The sequence below is a fragment of the Puma concolor genome, chromosome A1, assembly GCF_028749965.1.
Source record: "Puma concolor isolate L17-30 chromosome A1, mPumCon1.1.hap2, whole genome shotgun sequence".
Taxonomy (NCBI): Eukaryota; Metazoa; Chordata; class Mammalia; order Carnivora; family Felidae; genus Puma; species Puma concolor.
This window is the reverse complement of record NC_141667.1, coordinates 36,206,123-36,225,315: the sequence shown is the minus strand read 5'-3', so window position 1 is coordinate 36,225,315 and position 19,193 is coordinate 36,206,123. Positions and strand designations below refer to the sequence as shown.

The 19,193-nt window shown below is 39.9% G+C and overlaps 1 protein-coding gene across 1 annotated transcript in view; it reads left to right on the top strand.

Annotated features, from left to right (window-relative positions):
- The first annotated feature begins 8,037 nt into the window (after positions 1-8,037).
- The window catches only part of FGF10 (fibroblast growth factor 10), an 82,321-nt gene continuing 71,165 nt past the window's right edge, over positions 8,038-19,193 (top strand). Inside the window, exon 1 of the mRNA XM_086678455.1 lies at positions 8,038-9,296. Within this exon, the coding sequence (XP_086534581.1) occupies positions 8,924-9,296 (373 nt within the window). The 5' untranslated portion in view covers positions 8,038-8,923. The remainder of the gene's footprint in view (positions 9,297-19,193) is intronic.

The following is a 19,193-nucleotide window of genomic DNA, read 5'->3' as shown; positions in this document are numbered from 1 at the left end:
AAGGTACAAACTTCCTGTTGTAAACAGGTACTAGGGATGTAATGAACAACATTAACGCTGCTATATGATAAGCAGGAAAGTTGTTAAAAGAACAGATCCTAGGAGTTCTCTCACAAGGAGAAATACATTTTTTCTTTTCTTTTTATCGTATCTATACGAGATGATGGATGTTACCTAAACCTACTGTGGTGAGCATTTCACAATATATGTAAGTCAAATCATCATGCTGCATACCTTAAACTTACACTGATGCATGTTAATTATTTCTCAATAAAACAGGGAAAAATAAAAATGGGCCATGTTAGCTCTTGGCCCTCTTCTTAATTCATGCTTTGCAGTTAAAAAAAAAAAACCCTATTTTTCAATCAATTCCAAATAATCTGACAGGCTCTGTATTTCAAAAATAAAAAAAAAAAGATCAGATGTCTAAGAAGAGGTGCTTGAAGAGGAGTGTGTATTTGTGTATGTATGTTTAATAAATGAGTAAGGTAACTTCTCACAGTTATACTTCTAATTGCAAAAAATACAAGAATAAACTACTACTCATATACATTTCCCTATTTTTAAACATGGCGAAATAGGTAAAACAGTAAAAATAATACCAGCTACGTAAATAAATCCAGGAAACATTGCTACCTAGTGCTATAAAGTAGGAAGAATATACCCTAATCCACCCACAAATGAGCATGACTTTGGTTAAAGGCAAAACAGTATTTCTTTCTCACAAGTTAGCCAAAAAGTTTTCTAAGTCCTTTCTCCCTTTGCCCATAAAATTTAAATACATCAAATCAAAATAGCCAAACCCCACTGACAACTGAAACCGCAATGTGAAAGCCAGAATGGTATAGGCAAGAAGGAGCCATTGTAGATACTTGAGCACAAATTAATTTTAAAATGACATACTTTTGAACTATTATCCTGAGGGCAGTCTCTTTATCCCTTAGCTAGAATTCAAGCAATTTATTGAAATGCTCTCCTAATTCACGGATAGTCTAGGATGTTCTCAACCACAAGGACGTGCTCTTCTAAAGGCACAAGTTGGAATAAACTCTGAGAATTTTCCAAAAAACCTGCTAAATGCCCCGAACATTAGGAAATGTTCTTCCTCCCTATCCCACAGCTTCAGCAGGGGCCACTGTTGTTCTTGCAAGTGTACTACATCTTTTAAGTATATGACGCTTTCTTGCAATTCACTAGTTTCGTGCAGGCGTAGTAGTTCATTACTACTAGCCCTGTCACCCTAGGCAGTTTGCCTCATCTTCCCAGGCCACCAGCCTCCAGCTGCTCTCCCTCCTTCTCCTCCTCCCACTCCTCCTTTTTGTTCTCTTTCTTCCTCCCACACCCCACCTGTGAAGCAAGGGCAGCAGAACTAAGAAATTTAACGTCTTTTCCAACTATAAAGGTTCACAATTTTATAACTGTTCATGCTGATAAGGGGAGATGATAGACAAAGGGGAGAAAAAGACAAAGGCTTGATCTGAGCTCCATAAATTCTGGGTTATGTTGATTTCTGTGAAAAGTTATTTGTGAAATTTATGGAATTGTCTAGACAGTGATCAATCCACAAAATTATCTGTATATATAGTTTGTCTTGCAAGTTTTGGTCCTGTACCCAGCTTTTATGCCTAACTGAAAAATTCAAGGCTAGCTGCGTACCCATTTTTAAAGACTTGTCTTTAGATAAAAACAAAGCAGGCTAGAAAATAATACTATTTACCTCCGTCCTTCTTTTCTAACTAAACTATCAGTAAAGTTCAATGAAACAAATTTACTCACACAAAAATAATGATTTTAAAGATTAGGAAACATTCAAATTTTTCATAGTTAACTGAAAAGAAAAAGGTAATTTTAATATGGAGCTCTTACTACAGCTTTCCACAATTGCATGCTATTTATGAACATAAATTTCTACTTTACTGTATTCATTTTCTAGTTATTTGTGTGAAAGTATTTTATTGAACATTTAGCAATCAAAATGTTTTTAGACCTCAAAGTCATTCACTAAATTAAAAAAAAAAAATCTCTGCAATAATCATTCAAAACTCAATACTAGATTACATATTTCTTGAGGTCAAGTGCCATGTGTCATTGTCTTCTACATAGTTCAAAGATTATAGCATATCAAGCAAGCACTAAATGTTTCACAATGCACTTCGTATTAAATTACACTCCTCTGTTACCTTGCACACATATAAAACATATTCCTCACTGGTTACTTACTGCAGAAGATGTGCACTGTAGTCAGTGTCCTGACTATGACACAGAATTTATCCCAACTGACCCAGAAGAAGAGACTGGAACAAAGTTACCAGTCATGGAGGTGTAGGTAGGGGAAATTAACAAGCAAGGAATGATGATGGCAGACCAGCAATAGAGAGGAACTGTTACCACTCCTTGAACTTAAGGGGCAAGCGGAGGAAATAATATTGCAGGGACTCCAATGAAAGTTGGATCCCTGGAGGAGGGGTCATCCAGCAGGATATGTGGATCTGGAAGGACACAGCCGATGTCAGAAAAGTTACAGGCAATTGAAGAGGAGAAGGAGAGGAAGAAATACCCAGAGTTCTCTCTCCTGGGCTCTGATCTTCTGGAGATCCCATTCTCCCACCAAGAAAACTAACTGCAAGTTGACACTGGTGATGCACAGGCGTTAACACAGAGCTGAGCAGAGATGGGCAGGAAACGGATCTGAGAACCAATCTACGAAAAACCCAGAACCGTGAATATTGCCTCCTCCCAACACAATAATATTTCTAATAGTAATTAGTGGATAATCTTCTTTGTGGAAGTCTATTTAACAGAGGCAAATTTTGTCAGATAGGGAGAATGAGTTTCAGGTCAAATTATATTTGGTAATATATATGTTTTAATAGGAGGCACACAGGACAGCATATAGATTAGGGAACCCTTACTGGGAAGGAATTAAAATAATAAGGTGGAAAACACAAAATATGCATACAGGAGTCTGAGAACAAAAGGCAAGGACAACAAGTCAGGTTGCATTTTTGGCAAAAAGGATGTAGCCCAGTTGCCCAGACTACAGGAGAAACTGTGAGGGATTGTGTCGGGGACACATCACAGGAAAAGATGGAACCCTGATCCTTCATGAAGCCAGAAAATAGAAGTCACACAGTTCCCTTCAGCTCTTTTTATAGGCAGTAGGACGACCAGAAAAAAAAAAAAAAATTCAGGGACTATTTTCTCCTCCAAAATGTTTTCTGGGTCCTAAGATAACTTTACTTCATTTGTCATGAATAATAAAGCACCTAAAACCATTCATTCATTCATGCTTTTTACAAGGGATGCTGCTCTTAGTTATTTGCAAAATCCCTCACCATGCACGCCCAGCTGGCACACAGTAGGTATCAATAAACTTTAGTTAAATCAAAACCAGTTAAATGAATGCACGAAGAAAGACATGTATAAATGTCTGTTGTTTTAAGACACTGCACCTTTAAGGAAAACGTAATGACGTACCAACTGAGTCACAGACATAAATTACTGATATCAGAGTGTTTAAAATTCTGATCAAGGATACAGGACTAAGAAACCTAGAGGGCATGAGGTGGAAGGAAGGACAGCGCTACAAAGGGACAGCTGGAAACACAGAAAACAAACAGAACTCTTCATACTTCACAGCTTTGTCAAGGGAAGGTTCTGTTTACCATCAGCTGGGAGGAGACAAACAGAAGCTTTGTGCAAATATGTTTGGTGTGTTTCGTGCCAATTGAGGCAGAGTGGAGTTTCCAAGAACTTTTGTGATTTATTGTATAATTTAAACATTCTTATATAGTTGTTTGTTTGTTTGTTTTCCCCTTCAAAAGATCTTTGTCACTACCTGGGCCATTTTTCATTCTCCACAACAGATCATTAAGTCTGTCTGAAAGCTTGGGAATAGAACATTTAATTTAGTTTCAAATGTTGAAAAAAAAATAGTTAAGCCAATACCTATGCTTTGAAATATCACACTGCTTTATGGAGATTTAGTCTTAGAGAAGGCAGAATCAAATTATAAATCTGCTCTTTTTTTTGAAGATGCCATGGATTTCCTAGAGGAGAACTTATACATCCAGATTATATAGAAAAAAATCATTGAAAATACATGGCATGCATTACTTTCTAATTGTGTTCATTTCACGAGTTTTGATAAAAAAAGCCCCCCTTTGCCAAATATATATCAATATTTATTTGGCTGATTAACTGGTACTCAATAATTCAACACAGAGGTATTTTATTACTTTTCTCTGCCTAATCTTTTCCAGCAAACATATATTGGTTTTGCATAAGTAAAGCCTCCTAACCATTCTTATCATTTCCACTCTGCCATCTCTGACATATTAGAGTGATGAGTGGTCATTGATAAGGAGGAAAGGAGCAGGGAGGGGGGGAAAGAGAAAACAGACAAGGCAGGTGTTACCAAAAAAATTAGGACAGCAGCCTCTGATTGTTAACATTAGGACTCAGCCCCTGAGTTCTAAACTCTGTTCTATCACTGAGTGACTTGGGCATCTGTTCATTCAGCTATAAAATGAATGAGGTAGATTCGTCTGTTGCTAAAGTTCCCACTAGCTCTGAAGTATTGCACTGCTCTCTGTGGCTTAAGACCTCTTTCCCTTTCAATTGAAACCCCTTGTTAAAAAAATAAGATATCACTGTTTGATTTGTCCCAAATGTCACTGACTATACGCATCATCTCCAGCCTCATCCTGGAAAGACCAGAAGCTCCAACAATGCCTTAAAACTGGCCTCTTCCATATCGGAAAGGGAGTAAGAGCTGGGACACACAGCCCGGAAGACTACAACTGCAGACTTCAAAATAAGGCCTGCACATGTCTACTTCGTAGAACAGCCTGGCTGACTTTTGACCTGACTTATTATTATTTGAAGCAGCTTACTGACACTGTCAATTACATCACACATAATAGAACACACATCTTGTAATTGAGCCACAGATAGTGCCAAGCAACATAAAGAATCCAGGAAATACATACTTAAAATGTAAACTGCTCAAACAGAAGAGCTACCGAAGGATCTGGAAGTACATACGCAAACTGCTTCTCTGAGGCTGAATAGCTACAGCTTACGATTCTTCAGTGGCTGCTGCCATGGTCTTGCTTTTAAAAGCCTCAATAACTTCTCAAGGCATCACATTAAACAAAAGGCCACATCTATTTCCTCCAATAAAGACTTAATCTAATATTACTGGATATGTTTAGGACATAGAAATAAAGCATGCCTTCCAGAGGTTAGAAAAAAAAAGAAACACAGCCTTTGAGAATTAGTAGGTACCACTCTAATCTGAAGCTTGTACTGTCCTTTTCAATCGTTGCAGAGAAACAATTAATAAAGGAACCCATTAAGACCTGATTATTGCTGCTAAAAAAGGAAGGTAGAATTTCAGTCCTTTGAAGTAACTGAGAATGATTCAGGCCTCATTACAGAGATATAATCTACATTCATACATTTATGTTAGTGATTCAAATCTATTGGGAGAGATTGAATTCCGTTAAATAGTGCATCTTTCCTGTGGAACTTTTCTCAGGCTTTCTCGGGCTAACCTAAGAGGTGACCTAACAATGAAAAGCAGTGGAGTATTTAGGGATTCAACTGTGCTATAAAAGAAAGGCTGTACAGAAAAGAGAAAGAAGAATGAGATATAATCTAAAAAGCTATGTCAGCTTTTCCTTTGGGCTGTTTTGTAAATGCCCTTCCTGTCATCACGCTGTACAGAAGAACGGTGAGAGGACTCTAGAACTTTTAAACACTGCACCTGCTGCAACCAGATTTTAATATGGAAGTTTGACGATGTGTTCCCCCCCCCCCCCCCCATTTCAAACAGAATAAAAACACAAAACTTCTCACAAAGATCTGAATAGCTTTCTCTGCTGGAGCAGAAAGTTGGAGTGTCTATTGTGAGCTTTAAAAAAAATTAAAAGGATCTCAAGCTGGCATCAATAGGGTTGATGCCCAGTGTAGAGAAACCTCAAAATAATAACTTCCTGAACTTTGTAACTTTTCACAGCAGAATCTTTACTGTATGGTTTCATCAAACATATTTTTAAAAACAACATGTAGTTTTAATTAGTTGTCAATTCAAACATTTGGATTCTGCTGAACAATTGGACTGAAACTCAAGTCCCTTAGAAACACTACACTCTTTCAGGCATTTGTTAGCTCAGGTATAAAACTGTGAGCTAGAAAATTTAAATTAGCACAGTGATTTCATTTTTAAACACCCATGCTTTAGTGAAAGAACAAAACTTTAAGCATACACATGACATATGCTCTTTATTTGTTTAACTTTCCAATTAATAGCCACAGAAATTAGAACTGATTATATTAAATTAAAAACCCTACTGTGGTGTTCACATTGTCAAAATCTTTTCAGTAAGCATTGCAATTGGTTACAAACAATGCAATTAAAATTCTGATTCTAGCATTACAGGGTTCTATTTCAAAGACCCTGAATGCATAGGAAAATGTAAGCGCATGCATATAAAGTCATTTTTTCAGGTCACTAAACAACATAATTGGGCAATCATTCCTAATGCCCATCTCTAAAGCTAGATTTTTTATTTCTTCGAATTTTGTTCGGTTCACAATGAAGACTAAGGTCAAACGCACACTATAGGGATTCTGGCTTGTAGTATATACACAAGCACTTCTGATTAGTTCTCTCCAGATTACAGTTGCAGAGGTCAAACTCCCAAGTTCACCTTGAAGCGATTCTCCATCTTAGAACAGCAGTCTAAAGATTAAGCTGAACCATATGAAATTGCCACTTGGGAAGGTCAAGAAATAGAAAATAGTGGCCATTTCATATGCTTCCACATAAGGCTAATGTCCAGCTGCCTTACAGAAGCTAAATATTTTACATCTTCAGTAACTCCCTCCAGTTAAGCCTTCCCTCGTTCACCGAAATTCTAGTAGTGAGCCTCTAGGAACTCTCTCTTACTCGTGTTGGAACCAATTCTGCTAGTAGTGTCCTCTCGCGCCTCTTAATTCTTGGCAAGCCTTCCTAGTCAGGGATTTGGTTCTGTCTACACCTGGGTTGTGGGCACTGCTAGCAGTAAGGGTGTTTCCAGGTGGTGAGTGTGGAACCGAGAGGGAGACTGGTAGTTCACTTGCATTGCAAAACAAAGCTCTCTTACTTAACATAGAAAGTAAAGATAGAAAAAAGAAAATGCCCCTTTTATGACAGGGTGCAAAGGAAATCGCATAGAAAACAGAATTCGGCCAAATCGCATGGTTAAATCTTCGCAATCTCAGTAAAGTGGGTTCGCTTTGAAGTGCACGCGTGGTTCAGTAACCGACTCATGCTAGCAATTAGAAATCGGTCTTTTCGGTCCCCGATTTCATTTGCGCCAAGAGAGAGGCGACTTTTAAGGGTGACGATAAATCTCCCTGAGCTTAAAAGGCAGAGAGGGCCAAAGTGTGAACTTTTTACTTCAGCAACGGAAGCGAGAAATCAGTGATTCATTAAAGCAGAGACCTCCTTGGAAGCTGGCAGAAGAGGAGGAAAAGAAGCTAATTATGGTCTCCCTTCTCTGGGCTCACTCCGACCAGTTTATAATCTGCTGCTTTGGAGGGTTTATCCTCAGCATCTTCTGCTTTCTCCCCCAGGCCTCCCCTCCTTCTGGGAGCCAGAGGGGGCGGGAGGGGGGAACAGTCAGCCGAGCACCAAGCTCCAGGTGGCTCTCAAGTACTGCACGGCCAAAAGAAGTGGGGGGGGGGGGGGGGATCCTACGCTGCAAAACAAGTGAGAAAGGGGCTCCCCAGAGGGGACTGGTTCAGGCTGGAAGACAGCAAACTTCGGAGAGCCTGAGGCTACAGCTCGCGCCGGCGGCCAGCGCAGCCAGCACACGGACACTTCACAGCAACTCCCCGCAGCTGGAGGCGCGGGCGGAGGCGGCGGCCGCGGGGCCACAAGGCAGGGACCCGGCAACCCCCAGCTCCGCGCGGAGGCACCGCGCCCTCTCCTCCTTGCTCCCCTGCTCTCCCCCCCACCCTCCCAGCCCCCTCCCCCTCCCTCTCCTGGCTTTCCCAGCAGCCGAGGGTTTCAGATGTCCCACCGCCGTTTGACCCCCTCCCCGCCCCCCCGCTTCTCCACCCCTGCAAATGAGGTTTGACCAGCGGAGGCAGAGCCCACCTCGGGCTTGGAATCACTGACATTTGGACTCCTGGCTGCAACCTGTTTACAAGCGGGCTTTCCAGAGGAAGGGGGTGGGGAGGGAGGGAAGTAGGGCCAAACAAAACACCAACCGCCATCTCCCCCCAAACAAGAAGTGACTTTCTGGAGGCTTCAAATCAACAGGCACCACCAAAAAGAGAAAGCAGGAGGGGGGAAGCAAACAACGGCGACCGGCAGCCGCCTCCAGCCCTGACAACTCCGAAGGGACGCGCTTTTCGAAGGCGGCTAGCAGGCTGGGGCTCTGCGCAGAGGGACCAGAAGGTGCCAACCTCAGAGAGGCGCAGATATCTCCCCCAGCCTCTGTGGGTTTTGTTCACCGTGCTGTCATCTGTTTTTCAGACTTTTTTTTTTTTTTTTTTTTTTGCATCTAACATGGTGAAGAAAGGCGTGAAGAAGAGAACAAAGTAACTCCGGGTGGAGTGAAGATCGTTGGTGACCACCGCCACCGCCACCACCAGCTCCTGCTACTGCGGCCACCCACATCCACCATTCACCGGGAGACTCGAGAGGCTCACGGCAGCGGCAGCGGATCCGAGAAAGGAGCCAGGAGAGGCAGCCGGCCCTTCCGAGGAGTTATGGATGTTGGTGTATTCACTTCTGGCCAGATCCGCGCCCAGAGGGAGCTAACCAGCGGCCTCCACCTCCAGCTGTCTCCTTGCCTCGCACCAGGTCTTACCCTTCCAGTATGTTCCTTCTGATGAGACAATTTCCAGTGCCGAGAGTTCCAGTACAATGTGGAAATGGATACTGACACATTGTGCCTCAGCCTTTCCCCAGCTGCCCGGCTGCTGCTGCTGCTTCTTGTTGCTGTTCTTGGTGTCTTCAATCCCTGTCACCTGCCAAGCCCTTGGTCAGGACATGGTGTCACCAGAGGCCACCAACTCCTCTTCCTCCTCCTCCTCCTCCTCCTCCTCGTCCTCCTCCTCCTCCTCCTCCTCCTCGTCCTCCTTTTCCTCTCCTTCCAGTGCGGGGAGGCATGTGCGGAGCTACAATCACCTCCAAGGAGATGTCCGCTGGAGAAAGCTGTTCTCTTTTACCAAGTACTTTCTCAAGATTGAGAAGAACGGGAAGGTCAGCGGTACCAAGAAGGAGAACTGCCCGTACAGTAAGTTACAAATGCGCGCTCCCCTCCTTCCAATTATCCACCCCCCCACCCCACAAGGGGGGGAAAATCTGTTCCAGATGTGGCCAGCTAAATATTTACGTCCCCAACCCCTGTAAAATGATGAAGTGGAATACTTTCACACTAAATCACCCCCATACATTGTGCCGCCGCACCCCCTACCCTTGGCGCGGCTCCCTCCACACACCCCCCACTCCTTGCCACCCTAGCTGCCCTGTCTCCGCTGCTTGTCATTACCTGGACCGCGCAGGGCGCTGGAGAGTAGTGCAGGCGCAGAGATTCATAGATGCCCCCCTCTCCGTCTCCGTCGCCCTTCCGCACCTCGTCCCAAGGTCCCCTCTCCCTCCCTTCTGGAAATGGCTCAAGTAAACACATTTTGTTTCTGTTCGCTGGCAATCTTATTAAGAGTTTTGGGACAGCTTCCTCAAGCTGAAAATAATTATCCGCTGTCAATTACAGGGGCTTTATGGGAGCCTTATTTAAGAAAGAAAAGTCAATTCCACTAGCTCCCCACCCCCAACCCTTTACCCACTACCTATCTAGACAGGAGTGCAAACATTTCTCTGGTTTTGATTCTTTTTTTTTTTTTTTTCTTTTTCTTTTTGGCCCCTCATGTTGGTTTGAGTGATTGCAGTCCGTGAAGTTAGCTTTTCAGGCACCAGCGCCACTATTTGTCTTCTGCCTGCCTTCTCTCTTGGTAACATGATGCTCATGTCTGCATTGTCAATGGCATATGCGCTGCTTTGTGGTGTCCTGTTGTACATTTCTTCTGAAACCTCTCATATTGCAGAGCCATACTACTACAGCGTTGTAAACATCTGGGACTGGATTCACACAGACCTCACACAAATTTCATTGTCATTCTTTTATTTTCAAAGTAAAAGTCATAAGTCTGTTTCCATGGCTATAGTTTGCCCCACTGGATGAACTTTTCTGCTCTGTATACATAAATTATGACCCCCTCCCCAGCCCACCCCACCTCTGCATTTCTTTCCATTTTCCTTTCTCTCATTCTTTCCTTCTTTACCTCTTGCTCTTCTTTCTTTCTTGCAGGGCTGTGGGCTGGGTAGGGGGAGGGAGAACTGGAGGAGGAGGGGTGGATATTGTGTCTCTTCTTGAATCAGTCCAGCAAAGCCAGATTACTCTGTTGGCTTCTTTTCCTAGTTACTTTCAAGTGGTGAGACTTATTCACCCTCTATTGACTGCTATTTGAAAGGAGCCCGAGGCTATGTAATGGCACACTGAAGACAGTAGACAATGACATTTACACATCTTTAATGACTATTTAGCATTATCTCAATGGTTCTACCAAGTCACCTCTTTAAGGGACCTTAAAGTGTCAGTCATTTGGGAATTTCTTGCCAACTAACTTAAATACATGGGTCATACATTCCAAGACACCTTGGCCCAGTAAAGTATCTGGTACCAATGGGAAAGACAGTTAATCGGAATTTAGCATTTCCTTTTTAAATAAGGATTTATAAGAATTAAAACTTGGTTTTCTTCTCTGGAGATCCACATACATTTGACATTAACTTCTGCTGCTGCTTCCACTTACTAAAATTAGCAATAAGTTTGTAAGTAATAAAAATACTTGTCAAAGTATTTTAACGTATCCATCTTACATTTAATACTAGAGCTGTTTCTGTTTCTGATTCATAGAAAGTGGCTGAAATAATGTCATTATGATTTCTTTGGGTTGAAAGTCATTTGTTGCCTGAATTCAGTAGGTATTATGTATAGACGTTATAATCGTTGGTTAAAAATTTAATACTTTTGTTCACTTCTAAAACAAAATAGTTAATAGAAAATGGGGAAGAACTGAGCCAAACACTTGCTGAAGAGTGAGCTGAGAGTTAAAAAATACAAAATAAAAAATAATAATCCCCATGGGCTGAAAATCTTCTGTGTATTTTTAGTTCATGGAGATAAATATAATAAATTTTCAGTTTTAAGCTCGAGCAAAATTCCTTTTTTTGGATACTAACTTGATTTTGCTATTGGTATATTTTAAGTATCTTTATGATTTACTGCAAGGACCAATCTATATTAGTTTGTTTATACAACTGAAATGACTATTTTCTAAAATCATAATCATGTGTGATTATTTAATAAAGTGATTGCTAGGGGTATACATTGAATTATATTTTTAGAGTAAGAATTATCTGCAAAGAGAAAAGTATCTGATTTTTACTGCATAAAAACTAGTATGGAAAGTTTCCATCCCAATTGTCCAAAATTGAATAATATCCCTTCCATATGATAAAGCATACCAATAGTCCTTATTAAAATATAATATCTTATGTAATAATGCAATGTTAATCAATGGTTGACAATGAGAGGGGGTGGGGTTTACTCTGTTAAATAATGTTAAACCATAAATAATTTAGGCTTTCCAAGAATATCTGTATCAAGACACAGCAAGTGAAAAGTAAAGGTTGAAAAAGCCTTAATTTCACATGTGGCTGGGTAATCAGAACACTCCTACAATTTCCAGCTGGACTGATTCAGCTGAACTACATGGTATCATTAAGATATTGTCTAAATGTTGCATAATTACATGTGAACAAACTTTTGCCATGCCTACAGGGTAACCAGCCGGCCAGCCCACCAAATGGTAGCCTGTTAAATATTAGGATTTCTGAAGAGTGTCAGTTCCTTGTCCAAAAACCACTTTTCAGTAACATTTTCCTAAACAAGTTATTAATTATTTTCAATACACAAAGCTGTTCTTTTGAGGTTTGCTTATTTGAAGCTTAATTTTCTTTGTTCTTTTGACCCTAGTATTATTGCTGCTAAAATACAGTAACAGCTTATCTGAGAGGTGACATGTTTGGGATGTCCTGGGTAATTAAACAACTGTTTTACAGGCTTTTTGCCAGCAAAATACTAACAAAAGGGAAGTAAGGAAATCACCCATAAGCATTGCAAAATCATTTTTAACTTCTACCTCCAAAGCTGGTTCCCAGAAATTGGATGATTCTAAAAATATTATATGTGCTTGGGGTGATTACAAACGTTTATATGTGTGTGTGTGTGGAAGGGAGGGTGATTTTTTGTTTGCTTTTTTGTCATTATGTGAAAACAGAATAAAGGGAGCAGAGATGAATTATGTTTCTCCTGCTGGAAGTGTAAGAAAGCTTGAATAATTTAGAATAGCTGTGGTGTATCTGTCACTAGATATGCTTAGGCTCATTTAAGTTTGTTTTATCACTCTTTATATCTAGAGCTTTGCCCTTGAAACATTACCACTCAGCTCTATTTCTGGACTCCTGGAAAGGCTGGATACAGCTGTTGGGTACCCTTGTGACTGGGACTGGATGCGAGTGGGCTGTGGGCTTCTCCCATGGTTGTCACTGGTAGAAAAGGGGAGTCTAGTGAAAAGAAAATGTATCCCTAAACTTGAGACAGCCAAAAATGGATATTCTCAAAATGGAAAGCCACAGTGCTTATGAGTCTTTGCAGGAAAGGCGATTAAGCTACAATAGAGAAATCAGGATGTACTGTGTAGTAAGTGCCCTATTTCTTCAAATATATATTTCATTTGACACATAATAGTCCTATAATTTAGATATTAACTATCCACACTTTTTCAAAGATGAAAAATAAGCTGAAAACAGTTAATTACCCAAGGCCATTCAACTGGAAATTGGTAGAGTCAGGATTCAAGCCTACATCTATTTGATTACGTTATTCCTTTTACCTCCGTTACTGGCAACAATACCAATATATTAGAATTAGATATCTCAAAACTCTAAAAAACAAATTATCCGAAATCTTAATTGCTTCTTGCTATGAACACCAACAGTTCTTCAGGTTCACGCTGGAATAGTAGTAAATTGGGAGGGGAAGAGAAGTGAAATATGTTAAAGGTTATCATTGCAGGTGGCTATGCAGACATGGTATCAGACAATGTTAGTGCATTCTCTAGGTGAAATACCTCTTCTGATATTTTGTTTGGGAATATATTTGCTTACGGAAACGCAAAATACATGTACACGGATCTCACCTTCTTAACAGAGGGCATTAGGAATACATTTAAGAAAATCCATGAATGTCATTGTATATCGTAATTGTTTACAGCTGAGGGCAAAATGTTTAATTGTTCCCACATGTAATAAAATAATTTGGTTGTAAATACCGGTGTGAAAGTGGGCTGTTGCAGAAACTTCTGATATATGACTCTAAAAAGGGCAAAATCTTAGAGACCTAAAGCTATATACATGTTAAGAAGGCTTTAAAATGAGTCTGCAAATCAAAAAGGTACTTCACCACATATAAATGACAAATTACTGTCTGGGATTAAAGGTTTGCATTATTACGTTTAAATCAGGACTGGGGCTGATTGTAGGAAGTTACCTAAAGTGAGAAAGGAAGTGTTGAGGGAAATAGGGACTTGAATATCATCTCCTAATAAATGATTTTATTTTGGATTTTTGAAAAGAAAACCTATATACAACTTATGGCTTCCACTGGTGTCTTATTTAAGTTGTGGTTGTTTCTAGAGTTTGGTTGCATAATTTATAACTGGCAGCATTTAATCATGCACATTGAGGATTTATGAAGGTGGAAGCACTGTATTTAATGTTTACATGACATTGTCCCGTTACCTTTACCGCATTCCTACCATATGGACCCTCCACTTTGATGGCTTTATCATAAATCCATTAAAAATGCACAATTACCCAGTTTCCTCTTCATAAACCTGATTTATAACCTTCTACTAGAAGAAACCCAAGAAAACAGTTGGCAGAAATCACATGCCAACAGTGGAGTATGAGAATTCAGAAACACCAATCTCTAGGTAGTCTTGGGTATTTCAGGAATCTATGAGGCAAAGGTATGGACCACTCTTTAAAAACAGGTGTTTTCAAAATGATGTTGAGGCACAGAATTTAAAATAAAAATTGTCTTATTAAGTGAGGGAAACCCCAATGCACGCATATTTTCTTCTATATTTTTACTGCCTGCTTTAGAGCAAAAAGGCTTATTTGAGTTCTTTTTTTTTTTTTTTTAACTGTTTAATGAACTTACAGTGGAACATGAAGGAGCACTTTACACTCCTGTAGTTACCTTCCTGTGCAGAGGCAAACCCCACTTATTATTCAAACGCCTGACTTTCCACAAGCCAAAATGTTGGAAAAAAGTTGACAGCTCATTTGAAATGGAGCTAATGTTCCTCACATTTATGAGCTGCCTGGGAATATCTACATCTTTCCTAAGCCTTAAATGTCTGTATGCTTATCCAAAATTGTAGTACCAATGATATTTCCTTATTATGCTTCAGAAGGAAGAGTAACACATGTGTATTAGTTCAAAGTGATTTTAATCTATCTTAACATTAATTCTGTGAACTTTGCAACGGGGAGTAATTCAGATGACGTTTTTAGTATTACTGTTCCAACATTTGTTAGCATTAATAGTTGATATTTGCTTAATGTAAGTAAGTAAAATATTAGTATTTCCCTCCCAGAAATTAAAGTTCTCTTTTAATTTTCCAGCAAGATGGGACACAAGATTTATGTTTATGTAATTTTAATACAGCTTTATCACAGCTTAGAAAATAATGGACCTCATTTTGTCTCAAGTCCTCTATACAGAAATATCTTCATTTTTCATGGTATATTGCAATCACTGAAGATCATTTACACTTACCATTTGACCAATGGTATTTGTTACCTGTTTTTGCAGATTAAAAATATTTACTTTTCATAATTGGCACTCTTTTTTTTCACTGCCCGTTAACCTTTGCCTGTGCCAGTCAGTCAGTATAACAAGTAATAACCTAGACACAGGCCTTTAAAATTAGTGAAAGAAAATATACCTGCATCTTGGGAAGCCAGTGATACTCTGATCAAGAGCTAATGAATACAAAATGTTGATGCTTTATAGAATCAGTTTAAAAGCAAATATTTAATCAGTACAGATTTTACACAAATAGAAAGTTTCAAGATAAACTAAAAGGGAGCCAGGTCACCCACCAATGGCCTTAAAGGCCATCCAATAATGGCCTTAAAGGCTCCCTTGCCTTTAAATCCGGTCAGTTGTGTTCTTTCTTTGAACACTGTGTTCTAATTGGAACAATAAATCAAAGAAGACACTCAGAGTAGATTCCCATGTAAGGTGGACAACTGGACAGTGACTTTTTACTGCTGCTAACACGTGCATCCAATTACCATTTGAAAGATTCATAGTGCTGGCAGTAAAGCATTGCCTCGTTTTATAGTTCACCTAATAATTCTTCAGCCTAAATCTGTCCACCTTTACCTATACCTAATCTGTCAGTATGTGTGTTATCATTAATGAGGAATTTTCAAATGTTTGGCATGCTTCCTACAATGGATGGTGACATTGAGAGATTAATGAGCCATTTAATTAACCATAATAGAAGAGGTAAAGTATTGATTAGGTCAATATATACCCAACTTCGAGTAAACTGTCAACTAAACATAACCTAGTACTTCCACCACAACTATAACTTAATCATGGATCATGGATAGTATGGGTTAACAGCAACCCAACTCTATGTGGCAATGGTTAACTGCAAAATTGAGAACTTCTTTAAAAGGCATTTTCCTATAATCATTATTGTCTTTCAAGGACCTGGTGTTATCATGCTTTACTGATAAACATGTGTGTTAGTTCATCCTTAACCCTTTTCAAGGCATTGCCCCTGTCTGAGGATAACTTGACATGTTAATAGAGTCTTTACAATTCAAGGCTCATCAGTTTGTTTTTTTTTTATATTAAAAAAATTTTTTAGTGTTTATTTTTTTTTAAACGTTTTTTTTTTTATTTTATTTTTGGGACAGAGAGAGACAGAGCATGAACGGGGGAGGGGCAGAGAGAGAGGGAGACACAGAATCGGAAACAGGCTCCAGGCTCTGAGCCATCAGCCCAGAGCCCGACGCGGGGCTCGAACTCGCGGACCGTGAGATCGTGACCTGGCTGAAGTCGGACGCTTAACCGACTGCGCCACCCAGGCGCCCCTAGTGTTTATTTTTGAGAAAGAGAGAGACACAGTGTGAGCAGGGGAGGGGCAGAGAGAGAGAGAGAGAGAGAGAGAGAGAGGGAGACAGAATCTGAAGCAGGTTCCAGGCTCTGCTAAGAGCACAGAGCCCAATGTGGGGCTTGAATCCGTGAATTGTAACATCATGACCTGAGCTGAAGTGGGATGCTTAACCAACTGAACCACCCAGGCGCCCCAAGGCTCATCAACTACTAATAATTCTGTCTGGAGGCATTTATACATCTGGAACATTAGACATCTGCAACAGCCCTGCCTCTATGGCACTGTGAATCATGATACTTTTTTGCCCCTTCACCACTCCGTTATTTTCTCCTCTTTTTCTTATTTTCTTTTTTTCCCTTTTCCCTGATGTTCAAACCCGTTACATGTCATGTAGGCCAGGGAAAGTCATCCATTATCATTGCTCAGCATGCCATGTTATATTTGGAGCCAGCAGCCTAGACCTTTTTGGATGTTCAGCATCCAAAATGCTGAGGAGTCTCTTCTCATTTTGAATCTGCACTGAATTCCCCCTTATCCCAGCACTCAGGCCAATTTCTTACAGCCTTGCCTTTAGTGAAACAGGCAAATCACAGATAAGCACCTTCTGCCAATGAATGCTGATTGTCTGGTTATTCTGCATTTTCCTCCAGATTAAATATTCTATCTCCAATAACTCTCTTTGCAGGTTCATTTTGCCTTTGTTTTAAATTATTTTAGTACATGTAACATTAGCTACTTTGCCAATTTCCCTACATTTTGCCTTTGTCTGGACTCCTATGAGAGAAAGTGAAGCTGAATTAGGAAGTCCAATAACTACTGCTCTTCTATTTTAGTCATCATTTATTTCAAAGAAGATGAATGCTAATCATAAAGGTCTTTACCATTTCTAACTTCCATGATTTCCCTTAAAACACAGGGCTTCTCTGTATACCCCTGCCAAATGTAGCTTTGCAAAGTAAAACCTACTTTTCTCATTAATACTGGTGGTCAAGGGGGAAAAATATAAAATACACATGCATTTATACTCCAGGCTGACCAAATATAGAAATGCACATATATTTTTAGAAAGATATTAAGATACCAACAGGAGTTAGAATTTGAATCAAGAGCATACGTCTCACTTATTTCTTTTAAAGAAGAACCTTTTTGTACTGATTGCTGAATTAAATTTATTTTTATGATATGTAGAATCTGACTATATAAGTTAGATTGGTCTGTTATAATAATTAAAAGTCAAGCTTCTTATAATTGGTTTCAAATTATATAGATACATAGATGTAAATAGATTTCCAAAGCCTAAATAGCTTTGACTTATTGATAGAATTATTAAAAGAAAAAATTGACATTTTGTAATATGAGCAAAATGATAACACATGATATGAATTTGTAAGCTATTTCTTATCTAAAGTGAAATAGCTTTACAATGCTATTAATAACAGTAAGTAAACCAGATTTCTAGGGCGTTTTTTGGAACATCTCTGTAGAAGGGTATGATTCCACAAATATGAAAAAGAAAAGTGCTAAGGATGTTGATAAGATTATGGTATAAAAACTAGATCAACGAAACTACCGAAGTGCTTTAAAGCAGAAGCAAGAGGGATGGTAAAGAACATATGATCAGAATGTTAGAAGCCAGAGGAAAAGCAGGAGAAGCCATTGAGCATTTCGACAGACCGTGGAAGGGAGGAAGAGATGCTGGGCTAGAGTGATGGAGACAAGGGTTCTGAACTCCCAGCAAAGAGATCAAGCTAATGAGTAGCTCTGCAAAAGGACGGACATGACAAGAAAGGTGTGAGGGAAATATAACCCAACCCCTGGCATTTGACTGCATGTTAAATTAACTGAAATGAGAACCTGTGATCTAAAAGGAATCCCACAGAAGTAATTGCAGCCACGGTATCAAAGTAAGGAAGGCTAAATCCAGAATTCTTGCTAAGGAGGCAGCAGGATAGAGGGATTAAAAGTGTGGGCTTTGATGATGACAGGTATGGCCCTGGACTGAAAATGAACTTTGGAGACACAAAAGTGGGTGTATTGGAGGCTTTGACCTGCCAGGGTGTATGACTTGGCAACTTGCCATCAGTAAAACAACAACATTAACAATACCTTCCTTTTTCCTATACCATAAAGATTAAATGAGATTATTCATTCATTCAACAGAAATTGAGTGCCTGCTTTGTGTCAGTTACTGTCTGACACATACGTACAGTACTGAAAAAAGAGCCTGGTTTAGCTCTCAGAGAGCTTCACTCTAAAGACAGTGTCAAAAAAAAAAAAAAATAGCTATGTGATGAAAACTTGGGGTAAATGCTATGGAAGAAAGAAGGAGAGTACTCCAGAAGAAAATAATTGGAAACTATTCTAAATCTCATGGCTAAGAAGTCCTGGAAGGTGAGATGTGGGTGGAAGGAACAGCATGGGGAGGGTTTGGTACCTCCTCCAAGAAGGACAGAATAGGCACACTGAGCCTGGGGTTTGGGGAGAAGTTTGGAGAAGTCAGACGTAATGCACGGAATAGCTTAATGGTGCCTGGTGCATAACAAGTCCTCATCAAATGGGTATTTTATAAAGAAAAAGTAAAGAGGGGCGCCTCCGTGGCTTGGTCGATTAAGCGTCCGACTTCGGCTCAGGTCATGATCTCACGGTCCGTGGGTTCGAGCCCCGCGTCGGGCTCTGCGTCCAGCTCAGAGCCTGGAGCCTGTTTCAGATTCTGTGTCTCCCTCTCTCTCTGCCCCTCCCCTGTTCATGCTCTGTCTCTCTCTGTCTCAAAAATAAATAAACGTTAAAAAAAAATTAAAAAAAAAAAAAGAAAAAGTAAAGAGAATGCTTCCCTTTGTTGGAAGGGAAAGGGCTGGGAAACCAACTAG